The sequence below is a fragment of the Coregonus lavaretus genome (assembly GCF_964263955.1).
Source record: "Coregonus lavaretus genome assembly, chromosome: 4".
Taxonomy (NCBI): domain Eukaryota; kingdom Metazoa; phylum Chordata; class Actinopteri; order Salmoniformes; family Salmonidae; genus Coregonus; species Coregonus lavaretus.
The window spans coordinates 32,118,319-32,140,499 of NC_139991.1; the positions used below are offsets into that span (position 1 = coordinate 32,118,319).

At 43.3% G+C, this 22,181-nt stretch overlaps 1 protein-coding gene across 1 annotated transcript in view; it reads left to right on the forward strand.

Moving 5' to 3' along the window:
- The window catches only part of LOC311128499 (dymeclin-like), a 157,094-nt gene that overhangs the window by 53,695 nt on the left and 81,218 nt on the right, over positions 1-22,181 (forward strand). Inside the window, exons 9-10 of the mRNA XM_084160676.1 lie at positions 19,031-19,290; positions 19,374-19,552. Coding sequence (XP_084016802.1) covers positions 19,031-19,290; positions 19,374-19,552 — 439 coding nt within the window. The remainder of the gene's footprint in view (positions 1-19,030; positions 19,291-19,373; positions 19,553-22,181) is intronic.

Genomic DNA, 22,181 nt, shown 5'->3' on the forward strand with positions numbered 1-22,181 from the left:
TTTTTCTTTATTTTTACTATTTTCTACATTGTAGAATAATAGTGAAGACACCAAAAAAGTGTTAAACAAATCAAAATATTTTTTAGATTTGAGATTCTTCAAATAGCCACCCTTTGCCTTGATGGCAGCTTTGCACACTCTTGGCATTCTCTCAACCAGCTTCACCTGGAATTATTTTCCAACAGTATTGAAGGAGTTCCCACATATGCTGAGCACTTGTTGGCTGCTTTTCCTTCACTCTGCGGTCCAACTCATCCCAAACCATCTCAGTTGGGTTGAGGTCGGGCGATTGTGGAGGCCAGGTCATCTGATGCAGCACTCCCATCACTCTCCTTCTTGGTAAAATAGCCCTTACACAGCCTGTAGGTGTGTTGGGTCATTGTCCTGTTGAAAAACAAATGATAGTCCCACATTATTTTTCTACAATGTAAAAAAACGTTGAATGAGTAGGTGTGTCCAAACTTTTGACTGGTAGTGTGTGTGTCTATGTATATGTGTTATTTATATATATACAGTGGGGGGAAAAAATATTTAGTCAGCCACCAATTGTGCAAGTTTTCCCACTTAAAAAGATGAGAGAGGCCTGTAATTTTCATCATAGGTACACGTCAACTATGACAGACAAATTGTGGAGAAAAAATCCAGAAAATCACATTGTAGGATTTTTAATGAATTTATTTGCAAATTATGGTGGAAAATAAGTATTTGGTCACCTACAAACAAGCAAGATTTCTGGCTCTCACAGACCTGTAACTTATTATTTAAGAGGCTCCTCTGTCCTCCACTCGTTACCTGTATTAATGCACCTGTTTGAACTTGTTATCAGTATAAAAGACACCTGTCCACAACCTCAAACAGTCACACTCCAAACTCCACTATGGCCTGCACCAGGCTGGGAAGACTGAATCTGCAATAGGTAAGCAGCTTGGTTTGAAGAAATCAACTGTGGGAGCAATTATTAGGAAATGGAAGACATACAAGACCACTGATAATCTCCCTCGATCTGGGGCTCCACGCAAGATCTCACCCGTGGGGTCAAAATGATCACAAGAATGGTGAGCAAAAATCCCAGAACCACACGGGGGGACCTAGTGAATGACCTGCAGAGAGCTGGGACCAAAGTAACAAAGCCTACCATCAGTAACACACTACGCCGCCAGGGACTCAAATCCTGCAGTGCCAGACGTGTCCCCCTGCTTAAGCCAGTACATGTCCAGGCCCGTCTGAAGTTTGCTAGAGTGCATTTGGATGATCCAGAAGAGGGTTGGGAGAATGTCATATGGTCAGATGAAACCAAAATATAACTTTTTGGTAAAAACTCAACTCGTCGTGTTTGGAGGACAAAGAATGCTGAGTTGCATCCAAAGAACACCATACCTACTGTGAAGCATGGGGGTGGAAACATCATGCTTTGGGGCTGTTTTTCTGCAAAGGGACCAGGACGACTGATCCGTGTAAAGGAAAGAATGAATGGGGCCATGTATCATGAGATTTTGAGTGAAAACCTCCTTCCATCAGCAAGGGCATTGAAGAAGGTCTTTCAGCATGACAATGATCCCAAACACACCGCCCGGGCAACGAAGGAGTGGCTTTGTAAGAAGCATTTCAAGGTCCTGGAGTGGCCTAGCCAGTCTCCAGATCTCAACCCCATAGAAAATCTTTGGAGGGAGTGTAAAGTCCGTGTTGCCCAGCGACAGCCCCAAAACATCACTGCTCTATAGGAGATCTGCATGGAGGAATGGGCCAAAATACCAGCAACAGTGTGTGAAAACCTTGTGAAGTCTTACAGAAAACGTATGACCTGTGTCATTGCCAACAAAGGGTATATAACAAAGTATTGAGAAACGTTAGTTATTGACCAAATACTTATTTTCCACCATAATTTGCAAATAAATTCAATATAAATCCTACAATGTGATTTTCTGATTTTCTTTTCCTCATTTTGTCTGTCATAGTTGACGTGTACCTATGATGAAAATTACAGGCCTCTCTCATCTTTTTGAACTTGCACAGTTGGTGGCTGACTAAATACTTTTTTCCCCCACTGTATGTGTGTGTGTATATGTATGTGTGTGTGTATAAAATCTTAGGGCTGACCCCAATTAGTCCACGGGTCGATTGTTTGGTCGTTAGGCTATTGGTTGACCAAGATTGTAACACATTTATATACAGTTGAAGTCCGAAGTTTACATACACCTTAGCCAAATACATTTAAACTCAGTTTTTCACAATTCCTGACATTTAATCCTAGTAAAAATTCCCTGTCTTTGGTCAGTTAGGATCACCACTTTGTTTTAAGAATGTGAAATGTCAGAGTAATAGTAGAGAGAATGATTTATTTCAGCTTTTATTTATTTCATCACATTCCCAGTGGGTCAGAAGTTTATATACACTCAATTAGTATTTGGTAGCATTGCCTTTAAATTGTTTAACTTGGGTCAAACGTTTTGGGTAGCCTTCCACAAGCTTCCCACAATAAGTTGGGTGAATTTTGGCCCATTCCTCCTGACAGAGCTGGTGTAACTGAGTCAGGTTTGTAGGCCTCCTTGCTCGCACACGACTTTTCAGTTCTGCCCACAAATTTTGTATAGGTTTGAGGTCAGGGCTTTGTGATGGCCACTCCAATACCTTGACTTTGTTGTCCTTAAGCCATTTTGCCACAACTTTGGAAGTATGCTTGGGGTCATTGTCCATTTGGAAGACCCATTTGCGACCAAGCTTTAACTTCCTGACTGATGTCTTGAGATGTTGCTTCAATATATCCACATAATTTTCCTTCCTCATGATGCCATCTATTTTGTGAAGTGCACCAGTCCCTCCTGCAGCAAAGCACCCCCACAGCATGAACTGTGTTCTTCGGCTTGCAAGCAACCCCCTTTTTCCTCCAAACTTTTCCTCCAAACATAACAATGGTCATTGTGGCCAAACAGTTCTATTTTCGTTTCATCAGACCAGAAGACATTTCTCCAAAAAGTACAATCTTTGTCCCCATGTGCCGTTGCAAACCGTAGTCTGTGTTTTTTATGGCGGTTTTGGAGCAGTGGCTTCTTCCTTGCTGAGCGGCCTTTCAGGTTATGTCGATATAGGACTCGTTTTACTGTGGATATAGATACTTTTGTACCCGTTTCCTCCAGCATCTTCACAAGGTGCTTTGCTGTTGTTCTGGGATTGATTTGCACTTTTCGCACCAAAGTACGTTCATCTCTAGGAGACAGAACGCGTCTCCTTCCTGAGCGCTATGACGGCTGCGCGGTCCCATGGTGTTTATACTTGCGTACTATTGTTTGTACAGATGAACGTGGTACCTTCAGGCATTTGGAAATTGCTCCCAAGGATGAACCAGACTTGTGGAGGTCTACAATAGTTTTTTCTGAGGTCTTGGCTGATTTCCTTTGATTTTCCCATTATGTCAAGCAAAGTGGCACTGAGTTTGAAGGTAGGCCTTGAAATACATCCACAGGTACACCTCCAATTGACTCAAATGTTGTCAATTAGCCTATCAGAAGCTTCTAAAGCCATGACATCATTTTCTGGAATTTTCCAAGCTGTTTAAAGGCACAGTCAACTTAGTGTATGTAAACTTCTTACCCACTGGAATTGTGATACAGTGAATTATAAGTGAAATAATCTGTCTGTAAACAATTGTTGGAGAAATAACTTGTGTCATGCACAAAGTAGATGTCCTAACCGACTTGCCAAAACTATAGTTTGTTAACAATACATTTATGGAGTGGTTGAAAAACAAGTTTTAATGACTCCATCCTAAGTGTATGTAAACTTCCGACTTCAACTGTATATATATTTGCGCCCATCCAAGTGAACTAATCCATTGCGGAGGCGTAGACTAAAAGCCAATTTATGCTTGATCCGAAAATGTGTTTAGAGGCTCTAATGGAGGGTGTGACGCAATTGCGGAACCTCCAGAGGCCTAATTGAGCTCTGTACCGCATCGCCATGCGCCTCCCAAATGTTTTAACAATGCGGAGGGCTCTGTATAGCTCTGCATTGACATGATTGCTTGACGGAAGGTGGGGGCGGTACATCCTGTATAAACACAAACTCACTTCCTTGACAACAGCTCTGCACTGCTCCGTGAAGCACAAGAAGTATGAATTCCCTGACTTCTGCTGAGGCCAAGTCACCGTAAATGCTGCATGGCCGATGCAGACGTCGGATTGACCATTGCACCCAGATGCACAATGCAATTCTCTCTCCAGAATGTGCTCTCTTCCGCCAATTTGTGCACATTCATTGTTCATAACTTCATTGTGTAGATTGTTTGATTGTTAGTGGATATCAATTCCCCGTTACATATATCAACAGTAGTACATTCCTACATTCCTATAATTTCATTAATGCATTCAATATTATTATTCCAGTCTTCCCGTTCTCATTGTTTGCAGAGTGCACAACCTATGCTCAGTGGCGATTTTAGCATGTCAATCTTGGTGGGTCAAACTTCCCAAAAATGTTGAGATGCATGCCAGCAAAACCACAACACAACACTAAACAATACATGAATTGCACTATAATGGTGACAAACGGTTCCCACAGACTGTTGGGCCGTTCTTACAGTATTCTCCCTGTACACCAAGTTAGAACCATAGGATAAATAAAGGGGGCATATAAGCATACAATGAAAGCTCTTACAATAAAACAGGCTATAGGCTACATGTGCACCACCAAGATAGAACAGTAGGCTAAGTTATGAGGGGAAATGGTACCAAATGATTAGGGTGAGGCACATGGGCTACTAACAGCTTACTACACAACATGCACTTAGTATTACTTTCTTAGCTACAGTATCCACTGCAATGGCACCACAGTGCATACATACAGGGCATGAGGTCTGGTGGGCTGTGTGTGATCATATATGTGTGTGTGTGTGTGTGTGACTGTGTACTCGTGTCTCTGCATAGATCTCTGTGTGTGTGTGTGTCTGAGTGTATCTATGTATGTACAGTGCATTCGGAAAGTATTCAGACTCCTTGACATTTTGTTACGTTAGCCTTTTTCTAAAAGTGATTAAATAGTATTTTTTCCCTCATCAATCTACACATAATACCCCATAATGACAAAGCAAAAACTGGTTTTTAGATTTTTTTTGCTAATTCATTAAAAATAAAAAAACATAAATATCACATTTACGTAAGTATTTTTTTTGCTGAGAAAACTTGGGGGGACAAATAAAATTTGGCACACGGGCTGCCAGTTGGGGAAACCTACTGTACAGCATGTATTGTGAATAAAGTCATCAGTCTCTCTAAGTTGAATTGTTGAATCATTCTGTGAGTCTCTGGCTCCAAATGGTTGGAATAGCTGCCAGAACCCTATTGTCATAGTTGAGAGGGGACCAAACCAACCTATTAATAATCTACTGCAATGGCACCACAGAGCATACATACAGGGCATGAGGTCTGGTGGGCTGTGTGTGATCATATGTGTGTGTGTGACTGTGTACTCGTGTCTCTGCATAGATCTCTGTGTGTGTGTCTGAGTGTATCTATGTATTTGGAAAGTATTCAGACCCCTTGTCTCTTTCCACATTTTGTTACGCCTTATTCTAAAATGGATTCAATTGTTTTTTTTCTTCTCATCAATCTACACAGTACCAATACCCCATAATGACAAAGCAAAAACAGGTTTAAATTTTTTTTTCATACATTTACATAAGTATTCAGACCCTTTATTCAGTACTTTGTCGAAGCACCTTTGGCAGCGATTACAGCCTCGAGTCTTTTTGGGTATGACAGTACAAGCTTGGCACACCTGTATTTGGGGAGTTTCTCCCATTCTTCTCTGCAGATCCTCTCAAGCTCTGTCAGGTTGGATGGGGAGCGTTGCTGCACAGCCATTTTCTGGTCTCTCCAGAGATGTTCGATCGGGTTCAAGTCTGCGCTCTTGCTGGGCCACTGAAGGGCATTCAGAGACTTGTCCCGAAGCCACTCCTGCGTTGTCTTGGCTGTGTGCTTTGGGTCATTGTCCTATTGGAAGGTGAACCTTCGCCCCAGTCTGAGGTCCTGAGCACTCTGGAGCAGGTTTTCATCAAGGATCTCTCTGTACTTTGCTCCATTCATCTTTCCCTCGATCCTGACTAGTCTCCCAGTCCCTGCCGCTGAAAAACTTCCCCACAGCATGATGCTGCCACCACCATGCTTCACCGTAGGGATGGTATTGGCCAGATGATGAGCTGTGCTGGTTTCCTCCAGACGTGACGCTTGGCATTCAGGCCAAAGAGTTCAATCTTGGTTTCATCAGACCAGAGAATCTTGTTTCTCATGGTCTGAGAGTCCTTTAGGTGCCTTTTGGCAAACTCCAAGCGGGCTGTCATGTGCCTTTTACTGAGGAGTGGCTTCCGTCTGGTCACTCTACCATAAAGGCCTGGTTGGTGGAGTGCTGAAGAGATGGTTGTCCTTCTGGAAGTTTCTCCCATCTCCACAGAGGAACTCTGGAGCTCTGTCAGAGTAACCATCGGGTTCTTGGTCACCTCCCGGGCGGCCAGCTCTAGGAAGAGTATTGGTGGTTCCAAACTTCTTCCATTTAAGAATGATGGAGGCCACTGTGTTCTTGGGGACTTTCAATGCTGCAGAAATGTTTTGGCACCCTTCCCCAGATCTGTGCCTCGACACAGTCCTGTCTCTGAGCTCTACGGACAATTCCTTCATCCTCATGGCTTGGTTTTTGCTATGACATGCACTGCCAACTGTCGGACCTTATATAGACAGGTGTGCGCCTTTCCAAATCATTTTTCAATCAATTGAATTTACCACAGGTGGACTCCAATCAAGTTGTAGAAACATCTCAAGGATGATCAATGGAAACAGGATTCACCTAAGCTCAATTTCGAGTCTCATAGCAATGGGTGAATACTTATGTAAATAAGGTATTTCTGTTTTTTAGTTTTTAATACATTTGCTAAAATTGATTAATACCTGTTTTCGCTTTGTCATTATGGGGTATTGTGTGTTGATTGAGAAAATAAATAAATATCCATTTTAGAATAAGCCTGTAACGTAACAAAATGTGGAAAAGGTCAAACGGTCTGAATACTTTCCGAATGCACTGTGTGCATGTGTGTAGGCAGTTGGCACGGCGTTGTGTGTTCTGCTGTGTGTATATTTCTCCTGGTAAATTATTGGTGTGTGCGCATATTTTTCCTATTGTTGGTAAATGAGCACGCCTACAGGCCTCACGACGTCTGTCTGTAAGCTGCTGTCCCTCCGCCACAATGTCCTAATTAATTTACTCTACTGCAAATAAAACTAAGACTGGAAATAAATAACCAGCACATTCTGTCTGTTCTGTTCCCCTTAAACACACACACACACACACACACACACAGACACACATTCTGTTGCTGTCTGCTCCCCTCTCCCTCCCTTTCATGTTTCCAGTCAAAATTACTTGTTCCTGGAAGCAGAGGTTTGAGAAATTGCCCCGACCCTCTCTCATTTATCAATCGTGTGCAGAACAAATTTGTGTGTGAATGGTTCGTAGGATTTCAGCATTTGTGAAAGGTTTAGGAACTCAAATTGTTAAACAAACCATTTAGGGTGTAAGAAACGTGATAAATGTTGTGTGGGAGGGAGCTGTTAGTAAGCTGGGTTGGAAGAGAGAGTGTTGGTAGCTTGAACAACAGGTAAACAAACCACCTCCAAGGTGTCAAACATTGGATCAAATCTTGTGTGGGACTTGTGAGAGTGTAGGCTGGTGTTACTTTGCTGGTTCTGCTTTACTGACTGCCATCAATTGTTGAGTCATCGCCTATCATATCGTCCTCCGTTAGACTCACAACAGTATAGATGAGATTGAGCAGACGTACAGTTCTCAAATATGTCATGCCAGTGTCTCATCTATGATGGTGCTAGCTGTTAGTGTATGACTCATTGTTAATAGCACACATATAGAACCCTGAGAGACCAACAGCATGCTGGGTGAACAAGAATACGGTAGAAATGTTTTCCCAGAGGGAGCCTTATAGCTGGGGAGAAATGCCAAACTGGCATGAACGGATTGCAGTGTTAATTCCTGGTAGAATAGCAAGAGAAGGGCAGTGTTGTTGTTGTTGTGGGTGGTGAAGCAGACCAAGGACTAGCCTGGAGCCGGGGATGTGCCCTCATTGCACCCTGCCTGCTTCCATCCCAGGCGCCAGTCCCTGTGTCCACATTAAACCTCTCCTCCTCCTCTTCTGTAATGGCGCGACAGGGCCAGAGAGGCACATGCAATATTACATTATTGTATTTGTGTGGTGGGCAGTCAGGGGAAGCAAGCCAGATGCATAACAGTGAGGTTAAAGGAGTAGAGGGGGAGGAGAGTAAGGAGGGGGGAGAAAGAAAGCGATTGAGAGAGACGCAGAGAGAGAGACTGATAAAGAGAGTCAGTAGAGTGAGTCAGGAAGCGTTGCTGCCAGCCAGGCAGGCCCTGGCTCTGTGCTGCGTCCAAAATGGCACCCTAACCCCTATATAGAGCACTTCTAGTAGTATTATTATTATATATAAGTAGTGTGCTACATAGGGAATAGGGTATCATTTTGGACAGAGACCTGCTCTCACAGAGATGGGTGTGGTGTAGCCGGTCTGGTGCCAGTGATGAGCAGGGCTCAGTCACAAGGGCTGCTTATCTACCCCGCTCCTCCCCTCCCTCTCTCCCCCAGACTCCCCCGCTCCATTGGGTTACTGCTGCCAGCCGCCACCGCTAGACGCCATGCAAGGAATTAGCTTGGAGTGCTGGGGCAGCACTGTGGCCGCTGGGCTAGCCACAGACTGGGGGCTAGGGCGTCACTAACACACCACAGACCCAGACGGGGTACTGGGGGGGACCGGACAGAGGGGAAAGCGGGGAAGTCACCATGGTCTGTAGTTTTTTTGCTGTGGATGGTGTTTGTTTATGTCCTTTGGCTGAGACGCTGAGACGTCAAGGCAGTTTTTCCACCCACCGGATCCATACAGGCCAGCTACAGGGCATTAGGCTGAGTTGGACAGAGTCAGACACACACACACACACACACACACACACACACACACACACACACACACACACACACACACACACACACACACACACACACACACACACACACACACACACACACACACACACACACACACACACACACACACACACACACACACACACACACACACACACACACACACACACACACACACACACACACACACACACACACACACACACACACACACACACACACACACACACACACACACACACACACACACACACACACACACACACACACACACACACACACACACACACACACACACACACACACACACACACACACACACACACACACACACACACACACACACACACACACACACACACACACACACACACACACACACACACACACACACACACACACACACACACACACACACACACACACACACACACACACACACACACACACACACACACACACACACACACACACACACACACACACACACACACACACACACACACACACACACACACACACACACACACACACACACACACACACACACACACACACACACACACACACACACACACACACACACACACACACACACACACACACACACACACACACACACACACACACACACACACACACACACACACACACACACACACACACACACACACACACACACACACACACACACACACACACACACACACACACACACACACACACACACACACACACACACACACACACACACACACACACACACACACACACACACACACACACACACACACACACACACACACACACACACACACACACACACACACACACACACACACACACACACACACACACACACACACACACACACACACACACACACACACACACACACACACACACACACACACACACACACACACACACACACACACACACACACACACACACACACACACACACACACACACACACACACACACACACACACACACACACACACACACACACACACACACACACACACACACACACACACACACACACACACACACACACACACACACACACACACACACACACACACACACACACACACACACACACACACACACACACACACACACACACACACACACACACACACACACACACACACACACACACACACAAAGACTACTGCTCCCCAGTCATATTTTACATCTTACATTGACAAAATGCAATTGCTGTGCTTCAATTCTTTCTCCAAGCACACAGAGGAATATGGACCAAAGGATTAACCCAGCAGATAAAAGAAGGAACATGGTATTGACCATAGCAGAGCCATTACTGCCCATAATTGTGTAGGAAGAGCGGTCAGGCTGGGAAACAGGACTCTTGTCTGTCATGTAGTTCCTTCTATCACCTCTAGATGGAGACATATCCATTTCACTTTGATAAAGATTAGTCTTCTAACACACTGTCTGTGTTCTTTCTTCTGAGAGTGTAAGGCTTAGTAGAGCCAGAATGCACTGTGTTAAAAAAATACAATACCATGTTCAGCATCAACGCAGTGATTATTTTGAATAGCAACATCTCAATTCTTGTCCTTACATTCCTCTCTGTCCCAGGTCTTGTAGATTGCTTCTTTTCACTGTCCCATTTACTATACATTTACGTCTACAAAATATTTTAATAATATATATATTTATGAGCAGTTACTAGCGCCTATATCATGCGTTTCGCATTGCTTATAAGATGTTATAAATATGCTTATAAAGCACAGGGAAGAGGGTATTCATAGAAAGTGTTACCAATATTAATGTGGCTATGGATCCGAAGGCAGGGCCAGCACTAGCCTTTTAGGGGGCCTAAGTGGGATTTGGTTGGAGGGCCCTCCACGTCGCGGCAAAACAGTTTAATGGCCCCCCTCTTGATGGTGGAGAGAAATGTACGTTTTTAAAGTTCATTTCCTGCAATTCTACTCATTTTTGCTGTGGGGCATAGATCTTTTTCTTCTTCTGTTTTACAGCTAATTTCCTGCAATTCTGCACATTTTACCATAAGGCATATAGAAGTTTTAAAGCTTATTTCCTTATTTCGATACGCATCGGTCCCCGATTTCAAATGTTTAAGATACTACTGCATCGGTCCGCGGACCCCAAACTGATCTGAATGTACACTATATATACAAAATTATGTGGACACCCCAAATTAGTGCATTGGATTTATTTCAGCCACATCCGTTGCTGACAAGTGTATAACATCGAGCACACAGCCATGCAATCTACATAGACAAACATTGGCAGTAGAATGGTCTTTACTGCGTCATAGGATGCCACCGTTCCAACAAGTCAGTTTGTGAAATTTCTGCCCTGCTAGAGCTGCCCCGGTCAACTGTAAGTGCTGTTATTGTGAAGTGGAAACGTCTAGGAGCAACAACAGCTCAGCTGCAAGGTGGTAGGCCACACAAGCTCACCGAACGGGACCGGCGAGCACTGAAGCGAGTAAAAATGGTCTGTCCTTGGTTGCGACACTCATTACCGAGTTCCAAACTACCTCTGGAAGCAACGTCGGCACAATAACTGTTATCGGGAGCTTCAAGAAATGGTAGTTTCATTAACATGTTTTGCTCATATTACTACATACAGTACCATTCAAAAGTTTGGACACCTACTCATTCAAGGGTTTTTCTTTATTTTTACTATTTTCTACTTTGTAGAATAATGGTGAAGACATCAAAACTATGAAATAACACACATGGAATTATGTAACGAAAAAGTGTTAAACAAATCAAAATATATTTTATAGTTTAGATTCTTTAAAGTATCCACCCTTTTGCCTTGATGACAGCTATTGATACATTACTGGCTCAAACACTTAATCTGCAAAAATGACATGTTAATTTATTGGGTGATGGTGATTTCAGAACCAAAATGGGTGGACAAAAAACAGGCTACATGGGAATATGCATTTAGATCTTAGTTATGTACAGTGTGCAGATGGTGTTAAAGGGGAATAATGGCAAATTTCGAATATGTGTCTGTTCCTAAACCCTGCTGGCTCGTTGTTGGACTGTCTGTCAAAGTGCGCGCTTCTCTCACTCAGGGAGAGTGAGGTAGAGCGTGAGCTACATCACAGGGTTATACAGACCCCCATTCACTGCAGCACTAGATAGAACTTTGTGGAATAACGCAAATACAGTATACAAATGTAAATGTTCTGTCACAGCGAGAATACTAAAGTCCAATCGATTATGAGGTATGGCATATACATTTTTGTGATAATTTTGCGTCGCGGGTGCACAATTTTACTTTTTCTGAGATCTCTGCCAAGCAAGGAGGAAAGGAGCCGATCTAATCGCGCCTCCCACTTTTACCTTGCAGCCCCATTTCACCTGCCAATCAACGTTGTCCATCTTTCCTCTCTGACCGTAGGCTACATCCCTCCTTGCATGGTGTGATCAGATCATTACGGCAAAATATATCTACTAAAATGAGAGGGAAAGACAAGTGAGTGTGCAACAACGTTAACTTATGTAACAAATGTTTCATTAGATTGTAACTTTCCTACAGTAGCCAGCTGACAGTGAACATATCTTTGTAAATTAATTTATTTTGCAGATATAAAAGAAAGCCTAGGTACTAATGCATGCATCTATCGAAATGCGATTCATGCTCACTGTCCAAGTTTTCATTGGGGTAAATCAATTATGCTATTATTACATGTATGATTAGCCTACATTTACTTTTTAAATCAGTAGAATATTGACAATCATTTACAAAATTATGCAGGGGATTTAGTTTGCAAGCCAGGGCCAAATTGCCTTCCTCGAGCGAGCAAGAGAATGTGATGATGTAGGCTAATTTTATAAAATGTGAAAGTATTCTTATAGCCTGTTTGTATCAAATACACACGCGTAAATACCCTACTCCTTGAAAGTCGTGTATTGATTATACAGTGCCTTCAAAAAGTATTCATACACCTTGACTTTGTGTCATTGGCCTATGCACAATACCCCAGAATGTCAAAGCAGAATTATGTTTTTAGAAATGTTTACAAATTAATTACAATTGAAAAGCTGAAATATCTTGTCAATAAGGATTCAACCCCTTTTGTTATGGCAAGCCTAAATAAGTTCAGGAGTGAAAATGTGCTTAACAAGTCACATAATAAGTTGCATGGACTTACTGTGTGCAGAAATACGGTTTAACATGATTTTTTGAATGGCTACCTCATCTCTGTACACCACACATACAATTCTCTGTAAGGTCCCTCAGTCGAGCAGTGAATTTCAAACACAGATTCAACCACAAAGACGAGGGACGTTTTCCAAGGCCTTGCAAAGAAGGGCACCTATTGGTAGATGGCTATAAAAAATGTAAAAATTTAAAACGGACATTGAATATCCCTTTTGAGTATGGTGACGTTATTAATTGCACTTTGGATGGTGTATCAATACACCCACTCATTACAAATATACATTTGTCCTTCAGTTGCCGGAGAGGAAGGAAGCTGCTCAGGGATTTCACCATGAGGCCAATGGTTAAAACAGTTACAGAGTTGAATGGCTGTGATAGGAGGAAACTCCACAATACTAACCTAATTGACACAGTGAAAAGAAGGAAGCTTGTACAGAATAAGGCACTAAAGTAAAATTGCAAAAAATGTGGCAAAGAAATGAACTTTATGTCCTGAATAAAAAGCGTTATGTTTGGAGCAAATCCAACAGAACACATCACTGATTACCACTCTTCATATTTTCAAGCATGGTGGTGGCTGCATCACGTTATGGGTATGCTTGTCATCAGCAAGGACTGACGGAAAACCATGTTCAGTCTGCTTTCCAACATACACTGAGAGACAAATGCACCTTTCAGCAGGACAATAACCTAAAACACAAGGCCAAATATACACTGGAGTTGCTTACCAAGGCGGCAGTTAATGTTCCTGAGTAGCCTAGTTACAGTTTTTACTTAAATCGGCTTGAAAATCTATGGCAAGACTTGAAAATGGCTGTCTAGCAATGATAATCAACTTGACAGAGCTTGAAGAATTGAAATCCTTCAGTCTATTGACGCACCCGTGCGTCAATCTAAGTAACATAAAAATCCACATCAAAATCTGTCAGTTTAAGCTAGAGATATTGCATGGGTATCGTCACAATCCACCACATCCGCCTATGTCTGCCTTCCGCATCTGCTGTAGAAGGTGGCCGAGCTACTGCGGTGTTTGTCAGACCGTGAAACATCCCGAAAATCATTCTTCTCACGAAAACGTCTGTAGCGTCCAAACGGTTTGGCCTATAAACTATTATGACCACTCTATGGAAAGGGTGAGGCTCTCACAAACACGATTGTGTTCTCCGCTTTGCGCAAGTGTCATGGGACTCGTCTGAAGGTAACCCATACAAACTAATGGAAGTATGGAGGTAGTTTTGTGCCAACAAAAATAAGGGATTAAATATGTGTAAAAAATAAATATATATATATATACATACATACATACATACATACATACATACATACATACATACATACATACATACATACATACATACATACTGTGGGGAGAACAAGGATTTTATACTTAATTTGCATTTTATTGCATGTCATAAGTTTTTGATCACCTACCAACCAGTAAGAATTCCGGCTCTCACAGACCTGTTAGTTTTTCTTTAAGAAGCCCTCCTGTTCTCCACTCATTACCTGTATTAACTGCACCTGTTTGAACTTTATAAAAGACACCTGTCCACACACTCAATCAAACAGACTCCAACCTCTCCACAATGGCCAAGACCAGAGAGCTGTGTAAGGACATCAGGGATAAAATTGTAGACCTCCACAAGGCTGGGATGGGCTATAGAACAATAGGCAAGCAGCTTGGTGAGAAGGCAACAACTGTTGGCGCAATTATTAGAAAATGGAAGAAGTTCAAGATGACGGTCAATCACCCTCGGTCTGGGGCTCCATGCAAGATCTCACCTCGTGGGGCATCAATGATCATGAGGAAGGTGAGGGATCAGCCCAGAACTACACGGCAGGACCTGGTCAATGACCTGAAGAGAGGTGGGACCACAGTCTCAAAGAAAACCATTAGTAACACACTATGCCGTCATGGATTAAAATCCTGCAGCGCACACAAGGTCCCCCTCCTCAAGCCAGCGCATGTCCAGGCCTGTCTGAAGTTTGCCAAAGACCATCTGGATGATCCAGAGGAGGAATGGGAGAAGGTCATGTGGTCTGATGAGACAAAAATATAGCTTTTTGGTCTAAACTCCACTCGCCGTGTTTGGAGGAAGAAGAAGGATGAGGACAACCCCAAGAACACCATCCCAACCGTGAAGCATGGAGGTGGAAACATCATTCTTTGGGGTTGCTTTTCTGCAAAGGGGACAGGACGACTGCACCGTATTGAGGGGAGGATGGATGGGGCCATGTATCGCGAGATCTTGGCCAACAACCTCCTTCCCTCAGTAAGAGCATTGAAGATGGGTCGTGGCTGGGTCTTCCAGCATGACAACGACCCAAAACACACAGCCAGGGCAACTAAGGAGTGGCTCCGTAAGAAGCATCTCAAGGTCCTGGAGTGGCCTAGCCAGTCTCCAGACCTGAACCCAATAGAAAATCTTTGGAGGGAGCTGAAAGTCCGTATTGCCCAGCGACAGCCCCGAAAGGTCTGTATGGAGGAGTGGGCCAAAATCCCTGCTGCAGTGTGTGCAAACCTGGTCAAGACCTACAGAAAACGTATGATCTCTATAATTGCAAACAAAGGTTTCTGTACCAAATATTAAGTTCTGCTTTTCTGATGTATCAAATACTTATGTAATGCAATAAAATGCAAATTAATTACTTAAAAATCATACAATGTGATTTTCTGGATTTTTGTTTTAGATTCCGTCTCTCACAGTTGAAGTGTACCTATGATAAAAAATTACAGACCTCTACATGCTTTGTAAGTAGGAAAACCTGCAAAATCGGCAGTGTATCAAATACTTGTTCTCCCCACTGTGTGTGTGTGTGTATGTATATATATATATATATATATATATATATATATATATATATATATATATATATATATATATATATATATATATATATATATATATATATATTTCCTGAGCTTTCTTATATCACCTAGATATAGGACAGACACTTCAAAACCTTATTCCAAGGGGTGTGAATACTGTCGTGATGAATGCCCGTCACTGCAATCAACAGCTGCAGTGTTGCTCATTGATTAACCCCGGTTACCCCGCATCATGGAATAGGCTATGTGAATGTTGATAAAGACAAAAGGTGGAAAAATTTGATTATTTGATTTGGATGGATGGTTGACATGACGAAGGTAGGCAGATATTTTCTTATCTAAAATGTGGGGTAAACTTTGCTTCAGTATACCCTTCTTGAGCTTGTTGTCATGTTCGTTGTGTAAAGGATCAGACTGCAGACCGTCGCTGGAGACTCTGGACTGCAGACCGTCGCTGGAGGCTCTGGACTGCATACCGTCGCAGGAGGATCCGGGCCATGGACCATCACTGGAGTCTTCGGGCCATGGATCATCACTGGAGTCTTCGGGCCATGGATCATCACAGGAGGATTCTGCTAAATGGCATATTATTATTATTATTCGGGCCATGGATCGTCACTGGAGGCTTCGTGCCATGGATCGTCACTGGAGGCTTCGTGCCATGGATCGTCACTGGAGGCTTCGGGCCATGGATCATCACTGGAGGCTTCGGGCCATGGATCATCACTGGAGGCTTCGGGCCATGGATCATCACAGGAGGATTCTGCTAAATGGCATATTATTATTATTATTCGGACCATGGATCGTCACTGGAGGCTTCGTGCCATGGATCGTCACTGGAGGCTTCGTGCCATGGATCGTCACTGGAGGCTTCGTGCCATGGATCGTCACTGGAGGCTTCGGGCCATGGATCATCACTGGAGGCTTCGGGCCATGGATCATCACTGGAGTGCGGGGCGCTGGCACAGGACGCACTGGGCTGTGGACACGCACCACTGATTTGGTGCGAGGAGCAGGTACGGGCCGTACCAGGCTGGGGACACGCACCACTGGTTTGGTGCGAGGAGCAGGTACGGGCCGTACCAGGCTGGGGACACGCACCACTGGTTTGGTGCGAGGAGCAGGCACGGGCCGTACCGGTCTGTGAAGGCGCACTGGCGGCACAGTGCGTAAAGCCGGCGCATAGCCTGGTGCCTGCACGGTCACACGCTCCTCAAAGCGAGTACGCGGAGTTGGCTCTGCTAAACCTGGCTCCGCCAGCCTCTGCTCTAAGGACCGAGCTCTCTGCTGCTGGAGGGTTAACTCCTCTCTCAGCTCCTCCTGTTGCCTGGCCTGCTCCTCTCTCCGTGCATCCACTGATTCCTTCTCCCTGTGGGCCTCCTGCAGCTCCTGCTCCCTCTTAACTAACAGCTCCCGTAAGGCGGTGGTCTCCTCTGAGTACTGAGCTGCAGGTCTTGGAGGGCATCTATCATAGCGGCTTCTTCTATCGCTATCTTCCTCTCCACCATCAGCCCTTCCAGGGCCTCCTGCTGCTCCGCCAACCACCCCGTGTGCCCCCCAACATTTTTTTTATTGGGGCTGCCTCTCGGGCTTCCTTCGTGATCGGGACCTTTTGAGTCGCCGTTTTTTCTCTCCTGCCTGGGCTTCTTCCTTCGCCCAGGGTCCCTTACCGGCCAATGTCTCCTCCCATGTCCAGAATGTTTTCCCCACCTGTGTCCATCATGTCTGCTCCTCCTGGCCAAGCTGCTTGGTCCGTTGGTGGTGAGATCTTCTGAAACGTTCGTTGTGTAAAGGATCGGACCAAGGTGCAGCGTGGTATGCGTACATAGTCGTTTATTTTAATAAACACCGACAAAATAACAAAATCCAACAGAACGTGAAGTTCAAGAGGCTAAACATCAAACAAGCAAAAACAGAAACAATATCCCACAACTAAGGTAGGCAACATGGCTGCCTAAGTATGATCCCCAATCAGAGACAACGACCGACAGCTGCCTCTGATTGGGAACCACACCCGGCCAACATAGAAATATATAAATTAGATTTCACACCCTGACCAACTCAACTAGAGATGTCAATGTCAGGGCGTGACACTTGTTATGTCCGTTTCGCTCACGGGACTCAAGCCTGGATGGGCTTGCGCCTAGTAAAAACAGCCTATTGCGCAATATATTCCAAAATTCAAACAAAATACACCAGCGACATCATTTAGGAGATTACAATTGTGAGCACAGTGTTTCTGATTAGATCGACAATTATCTTCTAATGTATTTGTGTGGCTACAATGGCATCTTTTAGAGCACAACATGAAATAGGCTACTACCGAGGTCTGATGATGCTTCTGACAATATAGTAAAAGGCGTGTTGTGATCTGGTGATGTGCTAATGTCTGATATAGGCTATTTTCAAAACTGCCTGTGTGTTGTGTTTATGAGGAGCACCCTCGTGTGTGTGTGTGTGTGTGTGTGTGTTGCGTGAGCTGGCTGCTGTTTCATCCTTGCTTGGCAGAGATGGAAAAGGTACAATTGTGAACCCGTGACCCAAATGTATCACATATCTCACAATCGATTGGACTTCCCGAATTTAGTATTTTCACTGTGACAGAACGTTTATATTTTTCGTAGATTTGCGTTATTCCACAAAGTTCCATCTTGCGCTGCAGTGAGCGGGTGGGGGGGGGGGGGGGGGCTGTATAACCCCACATGTTTTGCTTAGTCTCGCACACTGTTGAGTTGTGACCCCATGAGAAGAATGTGATCATTCTCACAATCATCCTAAAATCTCATAAGAAATTAGGTGGTGTTTTTTGTCTTACAGTAATGTTATACTATGCTATTATATTTAGTTTTGTTATGTAGAATATTAATCATTATGTGGTCCTGCAGACATTGATTCAGCTTTGATCTAACTTTATTAAACAAACACCATTCGCCAGAGTAGCCTGTTCTCTACGAGTAAAGCAGAGACTGTGCATAAAGTAGAGAATCCTGCACATGCGTGGAAGCTTCTGAACCTTTAGCCCCCAAGAAGAAAGGTCCAGAAAAGTTGGAACCACAGCCACTCCATATTAATGTTCTCTTTCCCCGTGTTTCCTCCAGGTGGGTTGTGGAGTGTGTTCACGCTGGGTGGAGCTGGCACTAAGCCAGGATTGGACCAGGAACAGAACCCTCTGCCACTGTCCAATCAGAGTCTGTTATTGCTCCTGGTGCTAGTCAATCTGACAGATGGACCCAACGACTGTCCCAACCCCTACAGACAGGCTGTCAAATGCTTCAAAAACACACAAGGTACAGAATATGCACTAGTACCAGTAAAAGATGACGGGGAACTTTCAATGAATGGGTACTAAACATGTGTGTGTTTTCCACAGACACGTCGTCCATCCCTACAGAGCAGCATCATATGTTCCAGATCAACTTCAACAGCCTTTACACAGCTCTGTGTGAGCAGCAGAGATCCGACCAGGCTACACTGCTACTCTACACACTGCTACATCAGAACACCAACATGAGGACATACATGCTGTCACGCACAGACATGGAGAACCTGGTGAGTTGGAGTCGCTAATACACATGCGCACACACACACTACTCTCTGCACACTGCTGCGTCAAAACATGAGGACATATACTCAGTATATTAGGTACACACATCTAGTACTGGGTATAACACCCCTTTGCCTCCAGAACATCCTGCATTTTTCAGGGCATAGAAACGTTGCTCAATTAGTATCAAGTATTACTCCACCACTACGACCCTGTACTGTTGACACCAGGCAGGATGGGGCCATGGACTCATGTTGCTTACGCCAAATCCGGACTCTGCCATTAGCATGACGCAACAGGAACCGGGATTGGTCGGACCAGGCAATGTTTTTGTGAACGGAGTGGTGTACCTAATAAACTAGCCACTGAGTGTACATGCTGTCACACACAAACATGGAGAACCTGGTAGTTAACACTAGAAAGGCCTCGAGGGACCCCCCTTCATGCCAATGACACGTCTTTTGTACATCAACATTCTAACAGTCTAATAAATACATTTCATATATCATATTGGAAAAATTATCCTTTGGTTCTGTTTATGAAGGTCTCAGGTAACATTAGAATGCAAAATAAAAATGATTTCAAAGACCATAATAACATTTTCATTCGTTTGTTACTGTAGGCTATATGTAGAAATGAAAAACCACGAAAATTGAAGAGTTAAATCCAATCGCAAAGAAATCCATTAATTTTGTTTTGGCAGGTCTTTAGAAACATTATGGAAATTAGAAAATGTATTTCAAAAGAACAGAATTTTAAGTTGTATTATGTTACTAGTCTTTGCTTAGTAGCCTGAGCAATGCTGCCGCGAGTGCTCACATGTTGAACGCATGGAACAGCGGTTATTCTTGGAACAAGTGATATTTTGAAATAGAGCTCACCTCTTGAATTCTGGGAGTTATTTGACAAAGGTAAGTGTTTTAGAAACGGCAGAATCTGCTGTTTCCGATGCTATATAGAAATCAAAACATATTTCCTGCATGTAACTCTATAGGAAGACTTGAAAGAGTTTTTTTTTGGCGCTCTATTTCCCTGCCTGTGTGTCAATTCCAAGCTGCGTCCAGCTCTTCATGTACAATTTGACGATTTATAATATTGTCACACATTAGACTATTGTCAATTTAATCTTGTCTCTAGGCTAACTATTATTGTATGTGTGAAACTAGTTTCGATATAGTTTAGGTCTAGTTTGGATGGGCCATCAGCTGCACAGGCTCACTGGCGATGAATGAAGGGCAAGGGGGAATAATGACATGTCCTCTTAAAACTGCTTATAACACACATTCTGTTTGATATTAAGATTCTAACAACGACACTGTTATATAGGAACGGTCAAGAGCATGACTTTAAAAATGGCAGAGTAATCAAAAATGTAAACTCGTTCTACATCCACATGACGCTCTCAGTTTTTGTGGTGTTAATACAATAAAAAAAAATCTCCATGAAGGATTTTTGTTAATTTTTTTCACAAACACGAAACCAACAACTCATTCCCCACACAGACATTGACCTGTGTGCTTCTGTGCTCCCATACATGTCTGCTACTGTTACTGTTAATGGTCTAGGATCCAGAGGAAGCCTTCTGAAGGTGCAAACGTAGCAGGATTTCCTTTAGCTGGTAATGGGCGGGTTTTGGCAACAAAATAAATGTTGGATAAATACAATTGTTGCCGGCCAAATTGACCGGGAGAAAAAACAATCCCATTGCAAAAGAATGCTTTTTATTCATTGATGGAAATATCATTTGACCGTCATGCTTATCGGTCTATAGGTTAATTTGCTACATTTAGTGGAATTAAATTAGGGCGTGTGTATTTTAGTTAGTCGTCATGTATCTTATTTACCACACGTGCACAGCATACATACTATTGTATACTATACTAGCACACTATTTTGAGCGGCATATCACTTGTCAAACAGCACTCCTCAGCTCGTTGCTGCTGAATTGAAACATGCTTTTTTAAGCCCAATTATTGCGGAACAATTCTAAGTGCAATCGCATGTTAAAAACTGTTTATGGCCACGATTAAAAAGAGCTACTGTTTTTATTTCTCAACTGGTAATTGAAACACTCCTCCCATTCACCATTCAAGTGTATCGGTAACAGTAGGCAGGCTATCAGCACGTCACCCATCACTTTGCAATGTGAGTTGGAGGCAGTATGCATTCTGAAAACATTTACTTAATTGTTTGAAACCTGAACGTGTTACTTCATATTACAGTTTTTTACAATCACTTTGGCACTAATTTCAGAACCTTGACGTCATTTTTCAAAACTCTAGACACAAAACTCACAACCAATGATCAAAATGCACTTTTTTCAATTGCTTGGATACAATACACATAAAACTAAGATCATTTGTTCATTTAACAAAAATCACCTGTTCAATATGACACAACTTAACATCAAAGTACTACTATTTCAAAAGGCAATTCACACATTACATTTCAGATGAGTGTCTATTCATTTAATTACAATTATCCAACTATCAACTGATACAACTGCTCAAAACGATAAGTAATTGTTGCATTACTCTTAATGCATATTTGTATGGAAACAGACAAACAATATTCCATGTTTAGATCATGAAAGTTTCAAGATAACGAGATTCATTGTCACCAATTAGCGTGGAG